This window comes from Doryrhamphus excisus, linkage group LG11 (genome assembly GCF_037039965.1).
Source record: "Doryrhamphus excisus strain RoL-2023G ecotype Guam linkage group LG11, RoL_Dexc_Guam_v1.1, whole genome shotgun sequence".
Classification (NCBI taxonomy): Eukaryota; Metazoa; Chordata; class Actinopteri; order Syngnathiformes; family Syngnathidae; genus Doryrhamphus; species Doryrhamphus excisus.
Genome location: NC_136367.1, coordinates 3,374,492 through 3,402,156, shown reverse-complemented (window position 1 = coordinate 3,402,156; position 27,665 = coordinate 3,374,492). Strand labels below are relative to the sequence as shown.

The 27,665-nt window shown below is 40.1% G+C and overlaps 1 protein-coding gene and 2 long non-coding RNA genes across 3 annotated transcripts in view; 2 read left to right on the top strand and 1 right to left on the bottom strand.

The window, feature by feature from the left end:
• Positions 1-118: 118 nt before the first annotated feature.
• LOC144901238 (uncharacterized) overlaps positions 119-27,665 on the bottom strand; it is a 49,647-nt gene continuing 22,100 nt past the window's right edge. The window contains exons 3-4 of the long non-coding RNA XR_013629393.1: positions 17,262-17,377; positions 119-1,019 (exon numbers count right to left, since the gene is read on the bottom strand). This is a non-coding gene — a long non-coding RNA (uncharacterized LOC144901238). The remainder of the gene's footprint in view (positions 1,020-17,261; positions 17,378-27,665) is intronic.
• Positions 329-17,181, top strand: LOC131139628 (calmodulin-1). Its single transcript, XM_058089403.2, has 6 exons — positions 329-462; positions 7,340-7,370; positions 8,373-8,516; positions 13,767-13,873; positions 14,243-14,378; positions 16,034-17,181. The coding sequence occupies exons 1-6, from the start codon at positions 460-462 to the stop codon at positions 16,060-16,062; spliced, it is 450 nt and encodes a 149-aa protein (XP_057945386.1). The 5' UTR covers positions 329-459; the 3' UTR covers positions 16,063-17,181.
• On the top strand, positions 2,979-5,910 carry LOC144901239 (uncharacterized). Its single transcript, XR_013629394.1, has 3 exons — positions 2,979-5,561; positions 5,632-5,669; positions 5,704-5,910. It is a non-coding gene; the product is annotated as an uncharacterized LOC144901239 (long non-coding RNA).

Sequence of the window (27,665 nt, the reverse complement as noted above, 5' to 3'; positions counted from 1 at the left end):
ACAGGTTGCATTTATTTTAAATAAAGATGATGTGCATTTGTGCTTTTATAATGAACAAGTAGCTTTTTTCGGTGTGCACTGTAAAAAAAAAAAGCAGGAAAATGTGCAAAAATGACATTATAATTTAATATTGAACTACCGCATTGTTACTGCTGATGATAATGATGGTGATGCACGCATTATTTCTGACTATACATTAATTAATTAAAAAAAAGGGAAATAATATTTTATATAGAGTTCTGTAGTAAAAGAAATAGAATATTCCGACTGTGAAACTGCACTGAAGTAAAACCAGGAAGTGAAGTGATGAAGGGCTCTAGGCGGAGGGATACACGGACAATCCCCCCCTTCTGGTAGCGGCAATATACACGGCGTTCACCCGCCAGTGGAGCTCCATCTAACGGACGAGCACATTCCTGGTCAGCCTCCACACACCGACAAGCACACAATCCATCCGACATGGTATGTATTGTCCTTTATTCTCTTTTTATTTACTTTTTTAAAAATAACTCAACCCAGCATCTTGTCGCTAAATCGTGTAAAAAGATGATTTCTCGCGCCAACCGGGTTATTATTATTCATATGCGGAGAGGAAAACGCCCGCGAAGCGCGTTTAAATATGCAGAGTGAGCTTATTAATGTGAAAACATTCCGTTATGAATTAATATCAATTTTCATTGCTGTTGGAGAAGAAATTTACTGTTTTAAAACCGCATTTCCTCACAACTGCGCAATGGAACCGTGCATTTATGCGCCTCAATGGGGAAGAAAGCGGCTGCATTTCCCGCTGAATATTACTATGATTATTCAATTATTATTATTGCGGTATAATATGTGCATAAAATTCCATTTCCCAATCCGCCTAAGGAGCGCAGGCGCATTGGGACGCCTACCTTTGCCGCTATTACAGGCACACGCTGACATTCTTCTCTTTTAGGACATGCAGGAAGTGTGGGAGATGGTCCTCTTACTCCGTGGATCTTTGCCCACCAGTGCCTGTTCGATTTCCTTTCCAGGGTCTGTTTAATGAGATGGAACATGCAAGACAATGTTAGAACTGCATTGCAGCCTGCTGGGGCTATTTTTGGTTGATATTTTTGTCAATTATTCACATTTATTGACGTAGCCTTTGTGCAAATATTAGTAAAAAGCTCTTATTTTGGCATTTTTACTCTTATGACATGATTGGTTGCTGCTTTGAAACATTAAAATATATATTTATTTTATTTTAGCTACAGAAATGCATTGCAAAAAGGCGATAAAGGCGTATGCTAACATTTGTAAGTCGTGAATAAATCAACACAAGGCCTCCTTTATGTTGTTGTTATAAAATAGTATCTACTGCTCCGTTATTAAACAAGCAGTGTTATTAAAGACATGCTTGGGAGCTCAATAACGACCCAAGAGATGCAAGGCGTCCCTCCGCTGTTGCGATCAGATGTCCTGTTCAAGTTATTGGCTGCAATGCAGCACAGTAGTTGACGCGGGAATTGTTTTATTTCCTGCCTCCCTTTTAAAAAAAAAAAAAAAAAAAAAAAAAAAGTTGAAGCCCCTTATCTGCATCGGTACACCCACCGGAGTGTAAACAGCCCCCTTACCCCTCCCCTCACTTCAATGCGGTGCAAGTATTGACCACGCGAAGCCCCGATCTCATTACTGCTCTGCTCTTGTTTCCCGATGCATGTTTTGTAACTTGAAGGACATCTGATCCGCAATGAATAATTGACACGCTTTGGCGGACAACACCTTGTTCCCAGTTACTTGGAGTGAGTGGTGCGGAGGAGTACCCGGCCACCTACGGCCAAACCGAGGCCATATGGTGGACCAGCCTTGTCCCGCAGGGTGTCGGGAAGTTGGTGTTGTTTACAACCATCCTGTCTCCACCGCGCCTCTAGACTCTTGCTTTGTGTATTGTTGAGCCCATACAAAAGAGATAGTGTGTGTGTGGGGTCACGCTGACGGTGTCCAAGTGAATGGAGTGTTGTGTGTTTGCGTGTCACGCCCATCTGCCGGACCGACAGCTGGTTTTTGCACATTTCGGTTGGTGAATAATGTGACTCATGTTCATAAAACTGATTCATTTATACCGTTTTGACTTAACCGTCCGAAAGCGTGAGTGGATCCCCTGGCCTAGTGAACTACCTCATATGCCTGCTGCGGTCCCGGCTGCCCAGGCAACAGTGGGTGTGGCTGACCCACTCGTGCCAACGAAGACACAAAACTGCAATCAGGTCTTATGGATTGTGAATCACGGGGAGTTTCCTCGGAGCAGTACGTGAATGGGAAAAAGACGGGAAGTGTCCAAAAGAGGAGTTGCTGTGGGCTGAGGTCCAAAAAAGAAAGAAGCAGGACCAAAAAAAAAAAAAAAAAAAGGGAATAGAGGCTAGTTGTCGGCCTGCTGCTGCAGCACTTGAGTCCCTGACAGCTTGGACCTAATCCAAGGGAGGAGATCCATAGCAGTGACTCACCAAAACCGCACACCCTGTCCACTCAGGGAGACGGTGGGTGGCCGGAGAAGCGGGAGCAGCGATACATGATGACAAAAGGGAAGGACCTTCAAATGGGAACATTCCCTTTTTGGAAACTAACCCACATTTCTTGGTGGGGGGGGAGAAAAAAAAAATCACACAAAAACTGCAAATCACCCAGGACATAAAGTATTTGTCATAAATATCTAAAAGGGAATTATTTTTGGACTTTTTTCCAAAGTGTCGATTTGGTCCCATTATCGGAAAAATAAAATAATTTACAAGCTAAAAATTCCGACTTGCAAGTTTTCCCATTTCATGTCAACTCAGTGGGGTTCACTGACTCAGGGGTGCCCAACCATCTTCAGCGTAGTATTGGCTAATATAAAAAGTGTGCTGCTAACCATAGAACAGAACAAAACATCTAAATTGGAGAATATTCTAAAAGTTGAAGAATAGAATTTACACGGTGAGTCGAATATGAAAATAGTTGATTAATTGGACAGTCGATTAATTGTTGCAGCCTCTAAAAAAAAAGTCGACTGTCTACTGTATCGATAAAAGAATCCAATTTACAAGGTAACGGCTACAACTTAGGTTAATTAGCGACTCCAAATTGTCCATAGTTATGAATGAGAGTGTGAATGGTTGTTTGTCTATATGTGCCCTGTGATTGGCTGGTGACCAGTTCAGGGTGTACGCTGCCTAAATCAGCTGGGATAGGCTCCAGCATACCCTTGGTAGGATAAGCAGACGTATGGAAGTAAAGAGGCTAACATGCTAACATGCATACAGTATGTGGTACATTTGTAATACATCAAAGTTAACGGTGATGACGCCAATTAGTTTTTTAGTTAATGATTAATGCATAATGTTGAGTTGAAACAACTCGAATAGATCATGTGGCCTTGTAGCTTCCATAATAACATGAAAAAGCAGCTCATTAATACATACAAGACACGCCAGAAAGACCGAGATCATTAGCTAAGATGAGCATATTGACATTTCCTTTTGTCACACTACAAATAGAGGCAGGAAGGAAGCAGAAAAGCGAGCCGTGTTATTTGCCGGAGAGGTTATTGAATTATGTCGGCTAATCTTATGAGTGCTGCCGAGGTTATTCACCATTCCCTGGCTGGCTCTATCGATTCATCCGGCGTTTGCTACTCAAGTCATGAGGAGAGGCATTTTGTTTTCTGCATAGCTGAGTTAAAAGGTCAGCTTGGAGGAGTGTGTCATGTGGAGAGCGGCTGAATTACATAGAATTTAACAGTACCCCCCCCCTCCCCTTCAATTATGTGAGACAGACGCGAGAAAGACAATAATTCCATTCAATCTGAATTGGTCTGAATAATCGCTAAACATAGCAACTATGATCCCTCGTGCTACATCTTCTTATTCTCTGGCAGAACAAGTGCAAATGAGGTACAATGACATCTACTGTCCAGACTCGGCAGTCCCATTACAATGTGTTTATGAGCGAGGGCAAACAGATATGGAAATGGATGTACGGGAAGTTCTGAACACCTGTTTCCACAAATATAGAGCAACACCCCTCATCTGAAGCCATGTTGTTCTGCAGAACACTAACCAGTGGAATCAACAGCACCTCTGCTGGTTGCAGCCAAGTAGTGCACCCAGTTTTGCTTTAGTTCCATTGGGGCAATTATTTAACGCAAAATGTTATCATATAATTATTCCCAGTTTAAGCTTATTTCAGTTATTTCTTGGAATCTTAACAGATTTAAATTACCGGCAAGATATACACAAATAGCTCCGACCACGGTTGTTTTTCCACCACTCTGGGATGCAGCGATGACCTCAACGTGTGGCTATATCCGGAGCTAATTTGCAGGTGCAAACATTTAAGTGCACCAATCGGCTGTGGGAATTGGCTCGGAGGCATAACTTGGCAAATGTGACTAATTCACTGGAACCATGGGAATGGAAAGTTTTGGTGTTCAGGAAAAATGTCATTCAAAGGTGCGTTTGTTTGTTTGCGTGTGGGCATCTGCCACTTTCACTTGTGTTCCTTTTTTTGCCGGGCACACAAGTTATGTCAGTGTGGTGCGTCAACAACAATTGTTTTCTAACGCAGGCAGTTATCAAGCCTACCAGCAAGCATCGTTGGTCCCCGGTGATCGGAATATAGAAAACACTCCCATGCCGATTATGTCCTGAAACAACCCTGTGTGTGTTGTCTCTCTCGACAGCATTGCCATTTTAGTACCGTGCTGTGTTTTCTCCTTTGTGGCTACACTCTGCTTTTTCAAATATGATATCCCATCTCTGAAAAAGTCGTTCAAACTTGGACCAAAACCGGTGTATGATATATATCACAATATTTTCAAGTTTTGCCAAAAGTCGAAGCCAACTACGCGTGCAAAGTTTCATTAAAATGTCAACAATCTTATAGAACAATAGCCGCTGAAAGTCGAAGACTCGACTTTCACCGACTCATGGGTGCTCAACGAAGACTCAAGTTTCACTGACTCATTGATACTCGACAAAGTTTTGAGATTCGTTGACTCACAGGTGTTTGACGGGGACTTGAGTTTCACTGATTCACGGGTGCTCGGATACTCAAGTTTCATTGACTCACAGGAGCTTGACAGAGACTTTAGTTTCTCTGACTCGGGTACTAGACCGAGTTTCACTGACTCAGGGGTACGAGACTGAGACTCGAGTTTCACTGACTCAGGGGTACTAGAGTGAGACTCGAGTTTCACTGACTCGGGTACTAGACTGAGACTCGAGTTTTACTGACTCAGGGTCACTAGACGGAGACTCAAGTTTCACTGACTCAGGGGTAGGAGACAGACTTGAGTTTCACTGACTTAGGGGTACTAGACTGAGACTCGAGTTTCACTGACTCAGGGTTACTAGACTGAGACTCGAGTTTCACTGACTCAGGGTTACTAGACTGAGACTCGAGTTTCACTGACTCAGGGGTACTAGACTGAGACTTGAGTTCTACCGACTTAGGGGTACTAGACTGAGACTCAAGTTTTACTGATTCACTGGTGCTCGACGGAGACTCGAGTTTTACTGACTCAGGGTTACTAGACTGAGACTTGAGTTTCACTGACTCAGGTACTAGACTGAGACTTGAGTTTCACTGACTCAGGGGTACTAGACTGAGACTCGAGTTTCACTGACTCAGGGGTACTAGACTGAGACTTGAGTTCTACCGACTTAGGGGTACTAGACTGAGACTTGAGTTTCACTGACTCAGGTACTAGACTGAGACTTGAGTTCTACCGACTTAGGGGTACTAGACTGAGACTCAAGTTTTACTGATTCACTGGTGCTCGACGGAGACTCGAGTTTTACTAACTCAGGGTTACTAGACTGAGACTTGAGTTTCACTGACTCAGGTACTAGACTGAGACTTGAGTTCTACCGACTTAGGGGTACTAGACTGAGACTCAAGTTTTACTGATTCACTGGTGCTCGACGGAGACTCGAGTTTTACTAACTCAGGGTTACTAGACTGAGACTTGAGTTCTACCGACTTAGGGGTACTAGACTGAGACTCAAGTTTTACTGATTCACTGGTGCTCGACGGAGACTCGAGTTTCACTGACTCAGGGGTACTAGACTGAGACTCGAGTTTCACTGACTCAGGGGTACTAGACTGAGACTTGAGTTCTACCGACTTAGGGGTACTAGACTGAGACTCAAGTTTTACTGATTCACTGGTGCTCGACGGAGACTCGAGTTTTACTGACTCAGAGTTAGTAGACTGAGACTTGAGTTTCACTGACTCGGGTACTAGACTGAGACTTGAGTTTTGACAGAGACGAGCTCCATTACCTCAAGGGTACTTGACTGAAAGTTTCACTAACTCAATGGTGAACGACGGAGATCGAGTTTCACTGATTAACAAGACCTCAAGGAAGATTCAAGTCTCCTTGACTGGTGGGTTCTCGACGAAGACTCGAGCTTCAGTGACTCACGATTTCTAGATGAATACTTTCATTGACAATTTCACTGACAGAACAGACTCAAGTTGAACTGACTCACGGGTGGTGGAAGAAGATTTGCGACTCACTGACTCACGGTTTTTTCAATGAATTTGTTAGTTTCATTGACTCACGGATACTCGAATAGAGAGTCGAGTGTCATTGGCTCACAGGTACAGGCAAAATTGAGTTTCTGTTCAATCGATTTATCGGTTACCATGACACGCCTCCTCACGTGCGTTTGACGAAAACTCGACCAAGATTTGAGTTTCACTGACTTGGTGGTGCTTGAAAAAACGTTCGACTGACTCACAAATACTCGGGTTACAGTTCAGCCGTAAAAAAAGAATGGCGTTTCCCCATCACTGCAAGACTTCATCGATACCACGTAACGCAGTAGCTTTGGGTGTCCACCAATTATGTTTGATTCCTTGTGATCTTTTTGCATCAGTGAGAAATTTCTTAGCAGTCAAAGCGTGACGAGGAAAATGAAATAGACTCATAATGTCATTAAAACGTGATAAGGATCAAAGCAATTTAACACGGCCTGATCACGCTTTGGTGTAGAAAATCACATTTGTGGAAGGAAAGCACGAGAAACTAAATTATTGATCAAATCCAGTCCATAGACCAGTGGGAGCTCGTTAATTTGGAGTATTGTCATTGGTAAATCTTAGTGCGCCCCACCCCCCATGGGTGTCTGCTATTTGAGGCCCCGGCTCAGAGGCCAACAGAACCCTGAACACTGTCTCCAGTGTTGCAACGCGGGGTTGGTTGGTGGGTGCGGATGATGCGGAATGTGATGACCTGTACGTTTGGGATTTTGGAAAATGTGCGTGCTGAGTAACTTGTTTGTTTGCCACCCGCTCACCCCCCCCCACCCCCCTTCTTTTTCTCCATCCGCAGGCTGACCAACTAACAGAGGAGCAGATTGCAGGTATGAACAACGCCATTTCGTTTTACTCAATGGAGCTTCTCTGTCACAGCCGTTACATAACATGGCTCAGTAACACGGAATGCAATAAAAAAAAAAAAAAAACGGACTTTTTTTACTCCCTTGGGGGAGCATTAGCTTCGCAAAATGATCAGGGATTACGTCAAAGTATTTACAGCAGCTAGTACTAAGACCCACTAAAGTGAAAAACACATTTTTTACAGTTAGTTTCATGATATGCTTGATAAATAAATAATAAGGGATTATGTTCCCAAACTGGATGCTGCATAGTTTTTTTTTTTTTGTTGTTGTTGTTTACCGCCAAACCCCCTCTGTGGCTAATTAGCTTGTGGAAAGGCTCCAAGGTTAAGCCTCAATATTCCCTGTGCTTTATATCCAAAAAAAGAAGCCTTCTTTTCATCCTTTTACACAGTAGCCACGTATACACGGACCTAAATAGTCCAATTCCATTCGGTTTTATTTACCTTTGTATACGAATGAACATATAATGGGATTCCCAGGGGTGGAATATTCCTTTCCCCAATCCGATTGAGGTATCTTGTACCCGCTCAAACGGAAAGTTGTCAGACTGCGTTCTTCTTCGTGGTGTTTTTCTTCTTCTGTTGTTTATTGGCGGTTGGCAAGCAGCTTTCAGTGTGCATTAGCGCCATCTGTGGAACAGAATCTGAACGCTTCTATACACCATTCATAAGTCCAGTTTTATTAAAATAAAGAAAATATATATCTATATAAAACATGTACTCAGCTTAATTATAAAATATTAGCAAGATGGTGTTTACGTTGTTTACGTTTTACTGGGCATGCCCCATTGACTATTCTGGTTATAGCGGCGCATGGAGACACGCGATTGGAATATTCCTTTCCATGTATACCATTGCTTTTTCGGAAAAGTCGTTCGGAAAGAGAAAAACTCCTATTTATGGGGGGAATCTGCTTTTTAACAGTGGATAGTGATGTAATTAACATTTACTTTACTTTCTCCAGAGTTCAAGGAGGCCTTCTCCTTATTCGACAAGGACGGCGATGGCACCATCACCACCAAAGAACTTGGCACCGTCATGAGGTCGCTGGGGCAGAACCCCACAGAGGCGGAGCTTCAGGACATGATCAATGAGGTGGACGCTGACGGTCAGTAAGCCATTTTTTTCCCCCACCCCCCTCGATGCATTTCAAAAGGTGCTGAATCACCAGCATGAATGTAAAATGACGGTAAAAAGGGCACGAAAACGAAGAAAAAGCAGCAGGTATTAGCATTTTGTGTAAGCGCTATTTTATTCGCCCGTGGGTGTGTGACGAGTGCCCACTTGAGCCTTCGAGAATCATCAAGGTTAAGTTGTTATTTCACTCACGCTCGCCATAAAGCCTGCGCTCGGTCGGCAAAGGGGGGGGGGGGGGGGGGGGGTCAGCAATTACCAGTTTCACTTCAATGCGATACACAGCTATGGACTTTGGATTCATGCACTCTTACGCCATCTTAGTTATGAAATTATTCATGCAGTGGTGTTGTTTATTTGCCACCTTCCCGCCGCCCCTTTTTCTGCTAACTGTCCAAGCCGACTGTGTCGCCAGCTTGATTTCCTGACAACGGTGTCGTGTCAGTGCGTGTGCAGTTTAGTCACACACCGTTCAGCTCCATCACAGCTGACCGTGTTGGGAGGGGGGGGGGGTATTCACTCAACACTTATGAGACTTGATAAGTTATATGAGTCATAAAAGAGAATGACATAAAAGGCTAGGGTCTAAAGGTTATACTCTTCCGTCTCCACTGACTTCAGTGCCTAATGTCGTTGCTGTTACACAACTGAAGACACAAAAGAGGAGGCAGTCGGCATTAGCCGTTACCTCGGAAAACATTCTCAGAAGAATTTAGTAGCAATTCATATGATTGATGGCTTAGTGAGTAAAATATCCATTAATTATATTTATCAATGCAATACATCATTAGCCAATTTTGCTCTGTGATTGGCTGGCAACCAGTCCAGGGTGTACCCCCGCCTCAGCTGGAATCGAGTCAGATGGATGGAATTGAGAAATGAACAGAGCCTGGCATGTACAATAGTCTTACAACAGCCTTATTTTGTTGACGCCACGCTCTTATTTTGAAAGCCTGAAGCGTGTTTTGTGTGTGACAATGTGTCTTGATGGTTAAGGCAGGCCGGTTTGATTACATTAAAGTGGTGAAACACAACACGGTGTAAACTCGTGGTGGGCAAAACCGGATTACGGTTTGTTCAGGAAAAAGATCCGTTCATTTCGGTCAATTGGTCGTTAGCCTGTGATCTCCCCCTGTGCATAAACCCGGTCAGTTGTGTTGAGTCAGTCCGTTCACTCATGCTCACGTTCGTTCAAACTCAACAACGCAACAACACGTAATGACGAGTGGTGTGTCAGTCATGAACGAACAGGTCAAAAGAACTAGTTCTTTTTTGTGAACGGAATGAACGAGGTCACTGACAGTGTCGGTAAATCTCTCGGTCTTTCAGTCAGCCGTGTCGAGTCAGTCCGTTCACGCATGTTCACGTTTGTTCCGACTCAACAACGCAACAACACGTGATGACTAATGGTGTGTCGGTCATGAACGACCGGATCAAAAGAACTAGTTCTTTTTTGTGAACAGAATGAACGAGGTCACCGACAGTGTTGGGTCAATCTCTTGGTCTCGGTCTTTCGGTCAGCCGTGTCGAGTCAGTCCTTTCACTCATGTTCACGTTCGTTCCGACTCAACAACGCAACAACACGTGATGACTAGTGGTGTGTCAGTCATGAACGAACGGGTCAGAAGAACTAGTTGTTTTTTGTGAACGGATTGAACGAGGTCACCGACAGTGTCGGTCAATCTCTTGGTCTCGGTCTTTCGGTCAGTCGAGTCAGTCCGTTCACGCACGTTCACGTTTGTTCCGACTCAACAATGCAACATGTGATGACTCGTGGTGTGTCGGTCATGAACGAACAAGTCAAAAGAAGTAGTTTTTTTGTGAACGGATTGAACGAGGTCACCGACAGTCGGTCAATCTCTTGGTCTCGGTCTTTCGGTCAGCCGTGTCGAGTCAGTCCGTTCACGAACGTTCACGTTTGTTCCGACTCAACAACGCAACAACACGTGATGACTCGTGGTGTGTCGGTCATGAACGAACGAGTCAAAAGAAGTAGTTTTTTATGAACGAGGTCACCGACAGTGTCGGTCAATCTCTCCATCTAGGTCTTTCAGTCGGCTAACCCCACCCACCCACAGACGAGGCGCGACGATAGGATAAGGCAAAAGGAACGGTGAACCGACTCTCCAGCCAATCAAAAAAAAAGCATTTGCAACTGAACGGGTATTTTAGGGGCGGTGACCTCGTTCATTCCGTTCACAAAAAAGAACGACTTCTTTTGACCCGTTTGTTCATGATCGACACACCACTAGTGTAAACACGACTCATCCGGCGTGAGTCGATAAACACAGTGGTACCAGCATGCTCTGCTAAACTAATCTAATCCCACTAGCTTCCATTCATGTGCTGTTTTTTTGCCGCCATTTGCACACGTTTACTTTTCAGGACATTTTGCGTTTGACAGTAAATTCAGTTTTTTTTTTGGCCATTTGCAGAAATCATAGGGCACTACTCTCTCTCGCTCCTTTGCAACGCCCCTTTCAGCGTGAAAATTTCTGTATAGTCTTTCTGCAGTTTAGTAGTTTGTGGCTAAAATACTCTATTTTGATCATGACAAAGTACTCTTTGTACCGTTTTCTAACAAATACTCGTGAGAACACATCGGACCCGGCGGTGCCGTGTTAGCTTAAAGGATTTCCGCATCGATCAGGAGGAATCAATCGCACCGCAGGTTGGCTGTCTCGCTATCAAAGCATCCTTTCACCGTCCTCAGTGCCCACCCCCCCACTCACTTTCACATCCACCCAAGAGTGAGCATTTACACACACACACACACACACACACACACGCCATCACCAACATCCCCTCGTTCTGCCTCTGCCTCCCTTGGCTGATGCAATCTAGGTCAGACAGCAATGAAGCTAGTAATGGAAAATAAAAGTGGTTACATAAGGCCTCTCTGTGCTCTGCACATCCAGTACCCACATCAGCAGCCATGACATGTAAGCCGGCCCATTGAAAATCACTTTTATTTACCAAACAAGGCGGCTTTCCAATTTCACTGAATTCATGCGCTTAATTTTTACGTACACGCTGCTTTTTTACCGTTGATGGCGTGGCCCCTTTAAGAAGCGTCGCAAAGACTTGATGAGCACACAGCCCAAGTGTGCCGAGAAGCCTCAGCCTTCTATAGTTTGCATCAGCGCCTCTTATGTGTAATCACACCATCTCCCACTCGGTTCACTTCTTACACTCTCCTCTCCTCTTCGCATCTCCATCTCCCTCTCCGACGCCCACTCTCCCTCCCTTACCGTACTTTTTTTTTTTTTTTTTACTTTGCCTCCCTCCCACTATGATCGGTCTCTTCCTCCCAGTTTTTCTCATAGCTCCTTCTTCACTCATTGTTCCCCTTTTTTCCCTCCACGAGCTGTTCTTTCCTTTACCCCCCCCACCCCCCTTGTGTGTTAGATAACAGGTCCTTGGATTGTTACCCTGGGCCACAAGTTCACCATCTGCCCTATCACATCACTGCATCCCTTTTTTTGTTCCCTCGCCCCTCACAACATCCATCCCAGATTTCCATCCATCCGGCATCTCAAGGCGTTGTCGGCCATTGTCTAATCTGTACAATCCCCCCCCCAGTCCGTCTGTCCCACCCACCGTAGGGCTAATCCATCTTGGTTCTTTACCCTCAGTGTTCCTGACCTTCAATTGGAATTTCATTATTTTTATTTGGGTTTTGTGTTTTTGTTTTGTTATTTAAATCAGAAGACACCCTTGCATGAAGCTACTATCATGTAGAAAGTAGAACCTCCACCTACTTCTCTCGTAGCCCCCCCCCCCCCCCCCCCTTCAAGAGGGTCTGATCCCCTGGTAATCTCGTAATCAACATTAACAACGTAGATATTGATCCTGATACATGCGCCACCTGGACAGCTTACATAACATTCGTTTATATATGTGCCGCTACCCGCTAGCCGCTACCTGCCCCCCCCCCCCCCCGCCCCACACTAATAAAACACACTGGAAATGTCAGTGAATGTTAGCGTGTTGTTCCAACTCCACACAGTAGATGGCACCGTACGTCCTTAAACACACCACACAACTGGCCCGCCGGAGAGAATACGACGACGTAGCAGGAGAGGTTAGCGGTTAGCAATTTAGTCATTTTGTCGTTATGGTTAGCGAGCATCCTTAAAAATCACGGCATGGCCAATTATGTAACGTAGATGGTGACATCATCAACAGGATGTGGGACAGGACTATATATATATATATATATATATAAAATATAATACATATATAACAAAATAATATTTTTTAATTATATGTATATATTTTGTAATATATATTGATATACTAATATGTATTATATTATGTATATTAATATTTCTATTAATATATTATATTATATTAATGTATATAATAATATATATAAAAATATATATTTTAAATTATATATATATATTATTATATATAATTATATTATTTTATACAATATTATTATATATTATTATTATATTATTATTTTTTGTATTTTCTGTACACATTAATATATTATAACATATATATTATGTATATTAATATGATGTATTAATATAAATAATATATCTAATATATGTTATATATTATTATATATACATTAATATATAACAATAATATAATACATAACAATATATTAATATATATTAAAACATATATAATAAAATAACAAAAAATATATAAATAATTATCATAATTATAATTATATATATATATATATATATATTTAATGAATATCCTTCTGGAGGTCGGGTTTTTCGCCACCAGGAGTCACGAGCGTTTTATGTATACAGCCTTCTAGAAGGCCTAAGCTGCACGCGCTCCATGTCTACATTATGGATGAGTTGCTATGGGTCTTCCCGCCCCGCCCCGCCCCGCCCCTCCCCCGCCTCTTCCCGCAATCCTGCTGAGCTGTGTGTAACATATGCAGCATCTTCACGGGGCTTCCCTGAGGAAGACACGCACGTAGTTCCTCTCACGCCAACCCCCCCCCCCACACACAACCCCCCACCCCCCCCTGCGGTCGCTGCATGTGTCACAGTGATGAAGGTGTGCACTAAAATGCATCAGCGTCATCAAGTCGGCGCCCCGGTATGATTACCATCAGACATGAAGTGCCACGTTAATGCTTTCATCGAGGTGTTTTCTCATCAACTAAATGTTGGGTCGTGCTATCCACTTATCCGACTCGGCTTTTACGGAATTGCAACGCGGATTAAATGTGCGCCTCTCCTCGTTGCAGGTAACGGAACCATTGACTTCCCAGAGTTTTTGACCATGATGGCCAGGAAAATGAAGGACACAGACAGCGAGGAGGAGATCCGCGAGGCTTTCCGGGTATTTGACAAGGTATGCGTGTACCAAAGTAACCGTTACTGCATAGTAACATACGTACAAAACACATTTTAGACAAAGTCACAATCTCCATAGGCTTCCCTGCATGCTTTGCGGGTTCTAAAATGATATTTTGCATGTGCGCTAGTGTTCTACACGCGTTACATATTTTGGGCTGCACCGAGAGTGAGGTCCGGATTAGACTTTGCGGTGTGTGAATAAGAGTAAATATCGAGAGCATCCTCGGGCAACGTGTCGTTTGCCTATGCATACTTTGTGTGCCACTCAAGGTGTACAAACGTCGGGTTTTCTACCCATTTTTGGGAATGAGCAGCAAACAATTTGATCATTTATCGCTCAGTCAAACACTTGACTTGTATCCAGGATGGAAACGGCTACATCAGCGCCGCAGAACTCCGTCATGTCATGACGAACTTGGGAGAGAAGCTAACGGACGAGGAGGTGGACGAGATGATCAGAGAAGCAGACATCGACGGAGACGGACAAGTCAACTATGAAGGTATGAGGGAACAAATTCACGGTTTGCATTTAAAAAAATTTTTTTTTTAGCAGCACACACCGTTTGGTAAAATGATGCAAGGTCAAGTTCATCTCGCAACTTGATTTTATGGACCTTTTTAACATTAGAGCCCTCTAGACATGAAATAACACCCCTATAGTAGTCTTCACACTTGCATTTATTTTTAGCAGCACACACCGTTTGGTAAAATGATGCAAGGTCAAGTTCATCTCGCAACTTGATTTTATGGATCTTTTTAACATTAGAGCCCTCTAGACATGGAATAACACCCCTATAGTCGTCAAACTTGCATTTTTTTTAGCAGCACACACCGTTTGGTAAAATGATGCAAGGTCAAGTTCATCTCGCAACTTGATTTTATGGACCTTTTTAACATTAGAGCCCTCTAGACATGGAATAACACCCCTATAGTAGTCGTCAAACTTGCATTTTTTTTTTAGCAGCACACACCGTTTGGTAAAATGATGCAAGGTCAAGTTCATCTCGCAACTTGATTTTATGGACCTTAACATTAGAGCCCTCTAGATATGGAATAACACCCCTATAGTCGTCTTCACACTTGCATTTTTTTTAGCAGCACACACCGTTTGGTAAAATGATGCAAGGTCAAGTTCATCTCGCAACTTGATTTTATGGACCTTTCAAACATTAGAGCCCTCTAGACATGAAATAACACCCCTATAGTCGTCTTCACCCTGGCATTTTTTTTAGCAGCACACACCATTTGGTAAAATGATGCAAGGTCAAGTTCATCTCGCAACTTGATTTTATGGACCTTTTTAACATTAGAGCCCTCTAGACATGGAATAACACCCCTATAGTCGTCAAACTTGCATTTTTTTTAGCAGCACACACCATTTGGTAAAATGATGCAAGGTCAAGTTTATCTCGCAACTGGATTTTATGGATCTTTTTAACATTAGAGCCCTCTAGACATGGAATAACACCCCTATAGTAGTCGTCAAATTTGCATTTTTTGTTAGCAGCACACACCGTTTGGTAAAATGATGCAAGGTCAAGTTCATCTCGCAACATGATTTTATGGACCTTTTTAACATTAGAGCCCTCTAGGCATGAAATAACACCCCTATAGTCGTTTTCACACTTGCATTTTTTTTATCAGCACACACCGTTTGGTAAAATGATGCAAATAGCAAAGAAATGCATAAAAAACAGTCAATTTTCAGTAAAAATCGAAGTACCATGGGCATGCTTCCCCAACAGGAAGTTACCCAGCATGCCTTGCGGGTTCTAAAACACCACAACACACGACTATTTTGCATGTATATTACACATGTTTTTTCATGTATTATGTTGTTATTATTAGCGGCACGGCGGTCGAGTGGTTAGCGCGCAGACCTCACAGCTAGGAGACCATGGTTCAATTCCACCTGGAATTTGCATGTGTGTTTTCTCCGGGTACTCCGGTTTCCTCCCACATTCCAAAAACATGCTAGGTTAATTAGCGACTCCAAATTGTCCATAGGTATGAATGTGAGTGTGAATGGTTGTTTGTCTATATGTGTCCTGTGATTGGCTGGCCACACTAAGTAAACAAATAATTAAAACATAATAAAAATGTCAAAATTTGTGCTTCAAAACTATTTTTTTCTTTTTTTTCTTTGTCTCTGCAGAGTTTGTACAGATGATGACCGCAAAGTGAAGCTCGCCTGTCCCGTTCTGTCCCCCTCTTAGAAGAAAAAAGGAAAAAAAAAAACAAAGAAAAATATGACAAAAAAAAAAATTCCCAAATGTTTTACTTACCTCTTAAAGAAGAAAAAAAATGTTCATTTATTCATACTGTTTCTGTATAGAAAAAATAATTGAATGTTGAAATAAAAATATCCTTCTGTCCACACAGGGAAATATTACAAAAAAAAATATATATATATATACAAAAATATCTGCATGAAAAAAGATGGTTAGTGATCCTACCCCTCCCTCGCCCCCCCCCCCCCCTCCCTGGAGATCAGTTTAGCATCAGTACTGAACAAATAACATCCACCCTGTAAACGACTTATTTCAGACTAAAAACTATTTTGGTGTCCAGTTCCATTTGCTTGTTTTAAATGTCCGAGCTGGTCATCTTCTCTTTATCTCTTTTTTTCTGTTCTTTGTGCATGCAGCTTGAGACCGGAGCACACACACACACACACACACACACATATACCCGACCTTTTCCCTAAAAATTCCCATCCCTCCTGCGGCCTATCGGAGCGTGCTAATTCCACTATACGCTGTCCTATTGATGGTTTGGTACAGTTTTTTTGTATTTGCGGAAGAACCCAGTAAAAATGAGATGATATTCCAGGTTTAACTCATAAAAGAGGAACGGGGATTAAATGTATGCTAGTTAAAACGGGGGGAATGATGTTTAAAAAAAAAAAAAAAAACATTTTGGCATGTTTTTTTATGTTCTATGGACGACCATCTTAGTAGTGTCCTGCCCTTTAAAGAGGAAGAGGAAGTGAAAAAAAAAAGGGGGAGGGGCTTGAAGAGTCTTACAGTGAGCTTTTATTTTATTTTTTTTTGTTTTCTTTGCTAAGATGGCATGTCTGTCCTGTTTTTCTTGCAAGAGAGAATCACTGGCCTTCACTTTTTTTTTTTTTTTCTTCTGTTTTTCTCGACTCGGACGAGACGGGAGCGAGCGGCGTGCTGCGTTCACGGGGCACGCCGACACGCTTCGATCTCATGAGTTCAGTTTACATTCATTCCAAGTTGTACATGCTATAGTTTTGTTTTTTTTTTGTTTTTTTTTTTCAAATAAAAACCATGAACTTTATTAATGTCTTTTGTCATTATTATTTTTTTTTAATTAAAAAAATAAAAATAAATTATTATAATAAGCATTTGCACGAGTACCTTCACTGGAGGAGGCGGGGCTATCAGCACGTCACGCTATGCTCCCATTTACACGCCACACGCTATGATGCCTCTTTCTCTTGCAAGACCTGGATGGTTGCTAGGTAACACGAGCACTGGAAGAGAGAGAGAGAGAGAGAGGGGGGGGGGGGATTGAAGGACTCCATGTTAATTTTCGGTAAAAAAAAAAAAATCGGTAAAACAAAGCGGGAATGCCGTCTGCTTTGCCTCCTAACACCTTCCCCACTTCAACATCAAGTCAAGCAAGAACCGCACCGCTATGCTATATTTGGACTGTACTCCGCCATGTTTGGGAAGGGGCTCTACACACCCCCCCCACCCCCTCCAACACACACGTCTCAACATCATAGCTGCTATTTATAGCACAACTTGGTACCCCTACCGATGTAGTACAGTTCCATTTCCGCTCTTAACTACAGTATTAACCGAAAACAACATGTGGCGTTGGTTCCAATATTCTGGGAAGTCTCTGTGGAAATTTTTTTGTCCGTCTGTGAGGTCAAAGGTGACTGGTTGCAATCGGGGCTTTCGGTCAAGTTCATCTCGCAACTTGATTTTATGGACCTTTTTAACATTAGAGCCCTCTAGACATGGAATACCACCCCTATAGTCATCTTCACACTTGCTTTTTTTTTAGCAGCACACACCGTTTGGTAAAATGTTGCAAGGTCAAGTTCATCTCGCAACTTGATTTTATGGACCTTTTTAACATTAGAGCCCTCTAGACATGGAATAACACCCCTATAGTCGTTGTCACACTTGCATTTTTTTTTTAGCAGCACACACCGTTTGGTAAAATGATGCCAGGTCAAGTTCATCTCTTGATTTTATGGACTTTTTTAACATTAGAGCCCTCTAGACATGGAATAACACCCCTATAGTCGTTGTCACACTTGCATTTTTTTTTTAGCAGCACACACCGTTTGGTAAAATGATGTCAGGTCAAGTTCATCTCGCAACATGATTTTATGGACTTTTTTAACAGTAGAGCCCTCTAGACATGAAATAACACCCCTATAGTTGTCTTCACACTTGCTTTTTTTTTAGCAGCACACACCGTTTGGTAAAATGACGCAACGTCAAGTTTGTCTTGCAACTTGATTTTATGGACCTTTTTAACATTAGAGCCCTCTAGACATGGAATAACACCCCTATAGTCGTCTTCACACTTGCTTTTTTTTAGCAGCACACACAGTTTGGTAAAATGATGCCAGGTCAAGTTCATCTCTTGATTTTATGGACCTTTTTAACATTAGAGCCCTCTAGATATGAAATAACACCCCTATAGTCCTCCTAGCAGCACACACCATTTGGTAAAATGATGCAAATTGCAAAGAAATTCATTAAAAAAAACAGTCCTTTTTTTGTTCAGATTAGCCATTTTCAGTAAAAAATCAGAGTCCATGAGCACGCGTCCCTAACAGGAAGTTACCCAGCATGCCTTTCGGGTTCTAAAACACCACAGGTTCTAAAATTGCATCTTTTTTTGCCAAAACAGTAGCGCAGTCGTACCGAGTATTACTGCCGAAGCAGTAGAGATATTTGGGGAAAGCACATGATACACAAAAGGGGAAAAAGCAGGAACTTTGGTCTTTCCCACAATTTTTGGCAAATTATTATTATTTTATAATTTTTCGCAAATAATTTCTGTAAAAATTCTATACATAATATACATGACTTTATTCCATAATATTTTGACTTTGTTACCATGAAATTGGGAATTTTTCCCAAAAAAATACATCAATTTTTTGTTTCTCATATTACGACTTTTCAAAATAATGTTTTCTTTGATATTATGAAAATTAAAAAAATTGAAATTTTTCCTCATGTATATTCTCAAAACATTCAGAATTTTTCCTCTCGTTGGAATACAACTATTTTGGCTTTATTGTTGTGAAATTACAGCATTACTACTATTGTATTTTATTATTTAGTTATTAGAATTATTTTTCTTTCTTTTCTTTGCATAATATTTGGACATAACTCTACATAACTTACATTTTTACACAGGCCATTTTTCCTCAGAAAATTATGAGTCTATTCTCATGAAATTGCATCTTTTTTGCCAAAGCAGTAGCGCAGTAGTACCAAGTATTACTGCCGAAGCAGTGGAGCTATTTGGGAAAAGGACATGATACACAAAAGGGGAAAAAAGCAGGAACTTTGGTCTTTCCCAAAATTTTTGACAAATTATTATTATTATTTTATAATTTTTCGCAAATAATTTCTGTACATTTTCTATACATAAGTATCTAAATCCTGGTCCTGTTGACCAGTCCCACGACAGGAGGGGTGTGGTCTTTGGACTATGGAAGCGAGGAAAAGACACCTGATCACCCTGGCGGTTAAATTAAGAACATAAATATTTCACGTGTAAATGAAGCATCGCACTACGGAGGCCGTAATGTGAGAATGAGTTCCCGTGTCCAAATATCGTGTGTCACCCCTCAAATACCCCCCCCCACCTTGGAAAGAACAGACCCACTGACAAGATGTATGACAAAAAGGCAGGATTATTGCGGGGGGGGTGGGAGGTCTGCGACACCACCATTACTGTACTACACTGTTCTTTCATCACTTCCTAAGAGACACAAGACCCAACCATCTTGGTAACAGGGGGGTCCATGACCGATGCTAACAAAGACGATACCACCCAACCAACCATCGCTCTGCGGTCTGACGTCCCACTCCATCGTACCCAACTTCCTGTCCGGAGATGTCATAAATCCACTGGATGTTGCACCGAGTTCTCAGACTAGAGCTGTCCTATCTAGTCTTAACCCTACCTAATCTTTGAGTATACCAGACGCAAAGTGTCTAAGACAACCTGAACAGTCCATTTACCATGAAAATACACATCACCCCCCCCAACCCCAGTTTATGTTCAAGTGCACTACGTAAATTGACGAGAATAAAGCCAAAATTGTTTTATTCCAACGAGAGTAAAAAGTCCAAATGTTTTGAGAATATATATGAGGAAAAATTTTATTTTAGTCGCATAAAGTTGAAATATTAAAATTATTATGGAATAAAGTCATTTATATTATGTATGGAAAATTTACGGAAATTTACAAAAAATAAAAAAATTGCAAAAAATTGTGGGAAAGACCAAAGTTCCTACTCATAATATGCTTTTTTCCTTTTGTAACCACATTAGCATATCTACTATATATGAGTGGCCCTTGTTAGAAGATGTCCAATTTTATGGAGGTTCCAATTTTATGGTGACACAGTCACAATATTATGGAATAAAGTCATTTATATTATGTATGGAAAATTTACGGAAATTTACAAAAAATAAAAAAATTGCAAAAAATTGTGGGAAAGACCAAAGTTCCTACTCATAATATGCTTTTTTCCTTTTGTAACCACATTAGCATATCTACTATATATGAGTGGCCCTTGCTAGAAGATGTCCAATTTTATGGAGGTTCCAATTTTATGGTGACACAGTCACAATATTATGGAATAAAGTCATTTATATTATGTATGGAAAATTTACGGAAATTTACAAAAAATAAAAAAATTGCAAAAAATTGTGGGAAAGACCAAAGTTCTTACTCATAATATGCTTTTTTCCTTTTGTAACCACATTAGCATATCTACTATATATGAGTGGCCCTTGCTAGAAGATGTCCAATTTTATGGAGGTTACAATTTTATGGTGACACAGTCACAATATTATGGAATAAAGTCATTTATATTATGTATGGAAAATTTACGGAAATTTACAAAAAATAAAAAAATTGCAAAAAATTGTGGGAAAGACCAAAGTTCCTATTCATAATATGCTTTTCCCCTTTTGTAACCACATTAGCATATCTACTATATATGAGTGGCCCTTGCTCGAAGATGTCCAATTTCATGGAGGTTCCAATTTTATGGTGACACAGTCACAATATTACGGAATAAAGTCATTTATATTATGTATGGAAAATTTACGGAAATTTACAAAAAATAAAAAAATTGCAAAAAATTGTGGGAAAGACCAAAGTTCCTATTCATAATATGCTTTTCCCCTTTTGTAACCACATTAGCATATCTACTATATATGAGTGGCCCTTGCTCGAAGATGTCCAATTTCATGGAGGTTCCAATTTTATGGTGACACAGTCACAATATTACGGAATAAAGTCATTTATATTATGTATGGAAAATTTACGGAAATTTACAAAAAAATAAAAAAATTGCAAAAAATTGTGGGAAAGACCAAAGTTCCTATTCATAATATGCTTTTCCCCTTTTGTAACCACATTAGCATATCTACTATATATGAGTGGACCTTGCTCGAAGATGTCCAATTTTATGGAGGTTCCAATTTTATGGTGACACAGTCACAATATTACGGAATAAAGTCATTTATATTATGTATGGAAAATTTACGGAAATTTACAAAAAATAAAAAAAATGCAAAAAATTGTGGGAAAGACCAAAGTTCCTACTCATAATATGCTTTTTTCCTTTTGTAACCACATTAGCATATCTACTATATATGAGTGGCCCTTGCTCGAAGATGTCCAATTTTATGGAGGTTCCAATTTTATGGTGACACAGTCACAATATTATGGAATAAAGTAATTTATATTATGTATGGAAAATTTACGGAAATTTACAAAAAATAAAAAAATTGCAAAAAATTGTGGGAAAGACCAAAGTTCCTACTCATAATATGCTTTTTTCCTTTTGTAACCACATTAGCATATCTACTATATATGAGTGGCCCTTGCTAGAAGATGTCCAATTTTATGGAGGTTACAATTTTATGGTGACACAGTCACAATATTATGGAATAAAGTCATTTATATTATGTATGGAAAATTTACGGAAATTTACAAAAAATAAAAAAAATGCAAAAAATTGTGGGAAAGACCAAAGACCAAAATTTAATTTTTTCAGTTGCTGCCATGAATTGGACTGGTGAGCATGGTGCTTTCATTGTGGAAACGTTTATCAAAACAAACAAATCTGTACTCTTTCTTTTGCCGTGATGCTAGCTATGTTTCCCTTTTAAAGTTGTCACTTCCTTCCATTCCCTCTGCAGAGCCACCTATCGTAATTAGGCTGCATGGGGTCAGCCATAATACTCTTGCAGCTTCACTGCCTATTATGGGCCTTGGAGGTTGGTTTTCTCCGTGTTGTGCTAATGGAAGCTGCAGCTGTAAATCAGTCTTGACTTCAAGCAAACAGAAATTTCTAGTTGCTCCGATGTTGTTGTTCATTCATCCCCAATTTTCTGTGCTTTCTCATCGATACGTTTTTTTTTTTTTTTTTTTTTTCCCTTGACCGTCTGTCACCGTCATTGGGCATCCATGCCAGGCCTCCCTCTATTTTCCAAGAACAATAGGCTCATCCATGTTTGATTGTAAAATATTACAGAGGTGTCACGACAACTGAGCCGCCCCAAACCTCATGCAATATTCAGAGGCTGTGATATAAGATTACTGCTAATGAGAAAAAAAAAAAACAGCAGGCAATACAAACAGCTCTTTAATAACAGCTTGGTCCCTGTTCAGCTTCAGAACAGTCAGCTGGTAACTAGAGGCCACGCAGGGAGACGGCATGTCAACACCGCACCCTGTATAAAAGCCAACGTCATCAACACACGCTACGCTATGGTACACCTGCATCCTATACATCTTCTAGCAAGGGACACTCATATTACCAAAGGGAAAAAAACATATGAGTAGGAACTTTGGTCTTTCCCACAATTTTTCGCAATTTTTTTAATTGTTTTTTTTGCAAATAATTTCCGTAAATTTTCCATACATAATATAAATGACTTTATTCCATAATATTTTGACTTTGTCACCATAAAATTGGAACCTCCGTAAAATTGGAAGCCAATGTTATCAATACACACTACACTATGGTACACCTGCATCCTATACATCTTCTAGCAAGGGACACTCATATTACCAAAGGGAAAAAAACATTATGAGTAGGAACTTTGGTCTTTCCCACAATTTTTCGCAATTTTTTTAAATTGTTTTTTTTGCAAATAATTTCCGTAAATTTTCCATACATAATATAAATGACTTTATTCCATAATATTTTTACTTTGTCACCATAAAATTGGAACCTCCGTAAAATTGGAAGCCAATGTCATCAATACACACTACGCTATGGTACACCTGCATCCTATACATCTTCTAGCAAGGGCCACTCATATATAGTAGATATGCTAATGTGGTTACAAAAGTGAAAAAGCATATTATGAGTAGGAACTTTGGTCTTTCCCACAATTTTTCTAAATTGTTTTTTTGCAAATAATTTCCGTAAATTTTCTATACAAAATATAAATGACTTTATTCCGTAATATTTAGACATTGTCACCATAAAATTGGAACCTCCGTAAAATTGGAAGCCAATGTCATCAATACACACTACACTATGGTACACCTGCATCCTATACGTCTTCTAGCAAGGGACACTCATATTACCAAAGGGAAAAAAAACATTATGAGTAGGAACTTTGGTCTTTCCCACAATATTTTGCAATTTTTTTTTTATTATTTTTCGCAAATAATTTCTGTAAATTTTCTATACATAATACTATAAATGACTTTATTCCATAATATTTAGACATTGTCACCATAAAATTGGAACCTCCGTAAAATTGGAAGCCAATGTCATCAATACACACTACGCTATGGTACACCTGCATCCTATACATCTTCTAGCAAGGGACACTCATATTACCAAAGGGAAAAAAACATTATGAGTAGGAACTTTGGTCTTTCCCACAATTTTTCGCAATTTTTTAAAATTGTTTTTTTGCAAATAATTTCCGTAAATTTTCCATACATAATATAAATGACTTTATTCCATAATATTTTGACTTTGTCACCATAAAATTGGAACCCAATGTTATCAATACACACTACGCTATGGTACACCTGCATCCTATACATCTTCTAGCAGGGACCACTCATATAGTATATATGCTAATGTGGTTACAAAAGTGAAAAAGCATATTATGAGTAGGAACTTTGGTCTTTCCCACAATTTTTCAATTTTTTTTATTTTATTTTTATTATTTTTAGCAAATTTCCGCAAATTTTTTATACATAATATAAATGACTTAATTCCATAATATTTTGACTTTGTGACCATAAAATTGGAACTTTTTCCAAAAAATGACACCTTTATTTTGTTTTTCATAAATAATGTTTTCTTTAATATTTCAACTTTATACGACTAAAATGGCAATCTTGTTGGAATACAACTATTTTGGCTTTATCGTTGTGAAATTACAGCATTACTGCTATTGTATTTATTTATTATTAGAATTATTTTCTCGATTACAACTGTTTAGTTGGCTCATTATATTACTAGTTTAGTCTTGTAAAAATGCTTTATATTTTACATTTTTACACAGGCCATTTTTCCTCAGGAAAATTATAAGTCTATTCTCATAAAATTGCTTCTTTTTTCATGTTAAATTGTGACTTTTTTCCTCCTAATATTTTTGACCATTTTTCATCCGTTACATTGTATTATATTCTTCTATATTTTATTAAAATTTTTGTAATTTTCTTCTGGTAATTATGACTTTATTCTCATAATATTTTAATTATATTCTTGCTGAATTATCTTTGTTAGTGTTTTTTATGTTTATTCTCATATTGCATATGATTTTTTTCCCCATTTTTGCTGCTATTCTTGTTATATTCCATATTCCCTTACTATACACCCATAATTTATTTGTATTAAACATGCTGAAGAAGTTGCATTCAGGAACACGTGACTTCATCATGTGATGCAAGGAATGCATCGTCATTCAGACCGTACCCCCCCCCCCACATGCATGCACGCACAAACTACACACAGACAAGCAGGACGAGGGTTGACTGAGTGGCGATGCATATTGTGTCAACATCAGCAAATCTAACAGGGCTAACCCCCCCACCACCCCCTCCCAGAGTGGAGGAAGAAGAAGTGGCGGGGGGGATATCAATGCGGAGAAAGTGATGCAAAGAGACAGGAAAACGCTACAGTGAGCAAAAGAGGTGGGAGCAAAAGTGCTGATGTGGGGATGGGGGGGGGGGGTCCTCCTGCAAGGGGTTTCCCTGATTTTTTTTTTTTTTTTTTAACAACCTTTCCTGGTAATTGCACATTCATTGTTGTAATGAAAGGTGAGTGAAGAAAAAAGGTATATGAGCGCTAGGTGCAGGGGAAGAAACAGAGGTGGGGGGGGGGGGGGCTATTCCTGCAGAGGCAGATGCAAATGCAACATAATGCAGTGGTAGCTGACTGAGGCATTGCAGATGTGACAAGGCAAAAGGCGGTATAGACTGCTCCTGCAAAAGCCCCCCCCCCCTCCCTCCCCTCCCTCCCCTCGAGCATGAGTGACGCCGTTTGAAATGCATCGCCGACCTTGATGGACGTAAAAGTAGGAATTGCCAATCAACCAGATGACATGTCATGTGATGGAATAGTAGCGAGATATTGGCTGTAAAGATTGTCGATACACGTCCTTTGTATATTTAGCGTACGGGTCCGCAGCTTTATGTACTACACACGGGCCTCAAACCTACCTTGGACTAACTAGACTGTCGAGACTGTGATGTTATTTAATAATTCAATAAAGTTATGCATTTCAAATCCTTATTTCGGCTATGTCGACTATGTCAAAAATGTAAATTAAGCATTTTAAAAGCATAAAAAATACAAATAAGGCATTCAGAAGACGCATTCAAAGATGCAATAAATGATGTGTAGTACTCAACACTGGTCACTAGGTGTCACTACATTCATACAGTCATCCCTCAGTATTGTGCAGCTCGTCAAAAATGTAAATTAAGCACTTTAAAAGCATAAAAAAAATTCAAAAATACAAATAAGGCATTCAGAAGACGCATTCAAAGATGCAATAAATGATGTGTAGTACTCAACACTGGTCACTAGGTGTCAGTGATGTTACTGTAATGTTCCGGGTATAGCAGATTTGAATTCTAACAATAATTTCTAATAAAAAATCCTTCATAAAAAACGCTGTCTACTGATGCGGCCGTAATCCACAACAAGTAACTGTGATGTTATTTAATAAGTCAATAAAGTTATGCATTTCAAATCCATATTTCGGCTGCTTGCAGTCATCCCTCAGTATTGTGCGGCTCGTCAAAAATGTAAATTAAGCATTTTAAAAGCATAAAAAGTTCAAAAATACAAATAAGGCATTCAGAAGACGCATTCAAAGATGCAATAAATGATGTGTAGTACTCAACACTGGTCACTAGGTGTCAGTAATGTTCCGGGTATAGCAGATTTGAATTCTAACAATAATTTCTAATAAAAATCCTTCATAAAAACGCTTTCTACTGATGCGGCCGTAATCCACAACAAGAAGGGAGCCATTTGTTAATATTGTTGTATGTGGAATAGATTATTTATGGGGAAAAATTATTTGTTTTTTTTTTGTACTAGGGAGTCATATTCCATATTCCAACTCTAGTTGTCACTTTCCCTGCATCCTTGCTACATTTGAAGGCCAACTCGCCGACTCAGACCTTTTGTGTTCTGCTGTGATGACCCACAATTTGTGCTACGGGGGGTAAAAAAAAAAAAAAAGAGACAAAGCAAAACAAAAAAAAAATGATGGAGTAAGAGAGGTTGCTCAATTATATAATATTCATTTTGAAAAGGTGCTGACAGGAAGGACAGGGCATTCGGTCCCAGGAAGGGCCAGCCGTCAGCGTACACTAATCCACAGCTGTGGTGATTGACAGGGGGCCAACTGTCAGCAGGCGGCAGAAAAAAAACAAAAAAAAAAACAAAACAGTTGCTTCCATGTGACACGTGGCGTTTCCACACAGGACATGCTGCCTGTGTAAAAACGGAGGGGGGGGGGGGGGGCAAAGGCAGTAATTGGAAGAGACAACTTGATGTCTTGATTGACGATATGGTCAATGATATAGTACAAGTAGTTCTTGTAGTTAGAACGTTGTATTCTCGTATTAAACCATGCCAAACATTCAGATAAGGAAACAGTAATAATTGAGTGTTAAGTTTATGTGTGATGAGTTTAGTGTTCTATGTAAGATTTAGTTATACTGTTACAATGACCTAATTTCCAATGATTTGCCTACTTGTTAAGAAAAAAATAATAGTAGCTTAGGACCAGGCAGCTCTTTGACAAGAGCCAATCATAAGCTATGAAATAAAACACTTAACTCATCACACTGCGACTTAACACTGAAAAAGGTATGTATCAATACAGGTTGAATGAATCATGTTATTCTCGTTATACTGCCTATGTCCACCAGGGGAACTCATATTGGTACATGTTAGCATATTTTTTACGTATACCTTTTGAGTGTTAAGTTTATGTGTGATGAGTTTAGTGTTCTATATAAGAAAACGTAGCTTACACACCGTAATTTA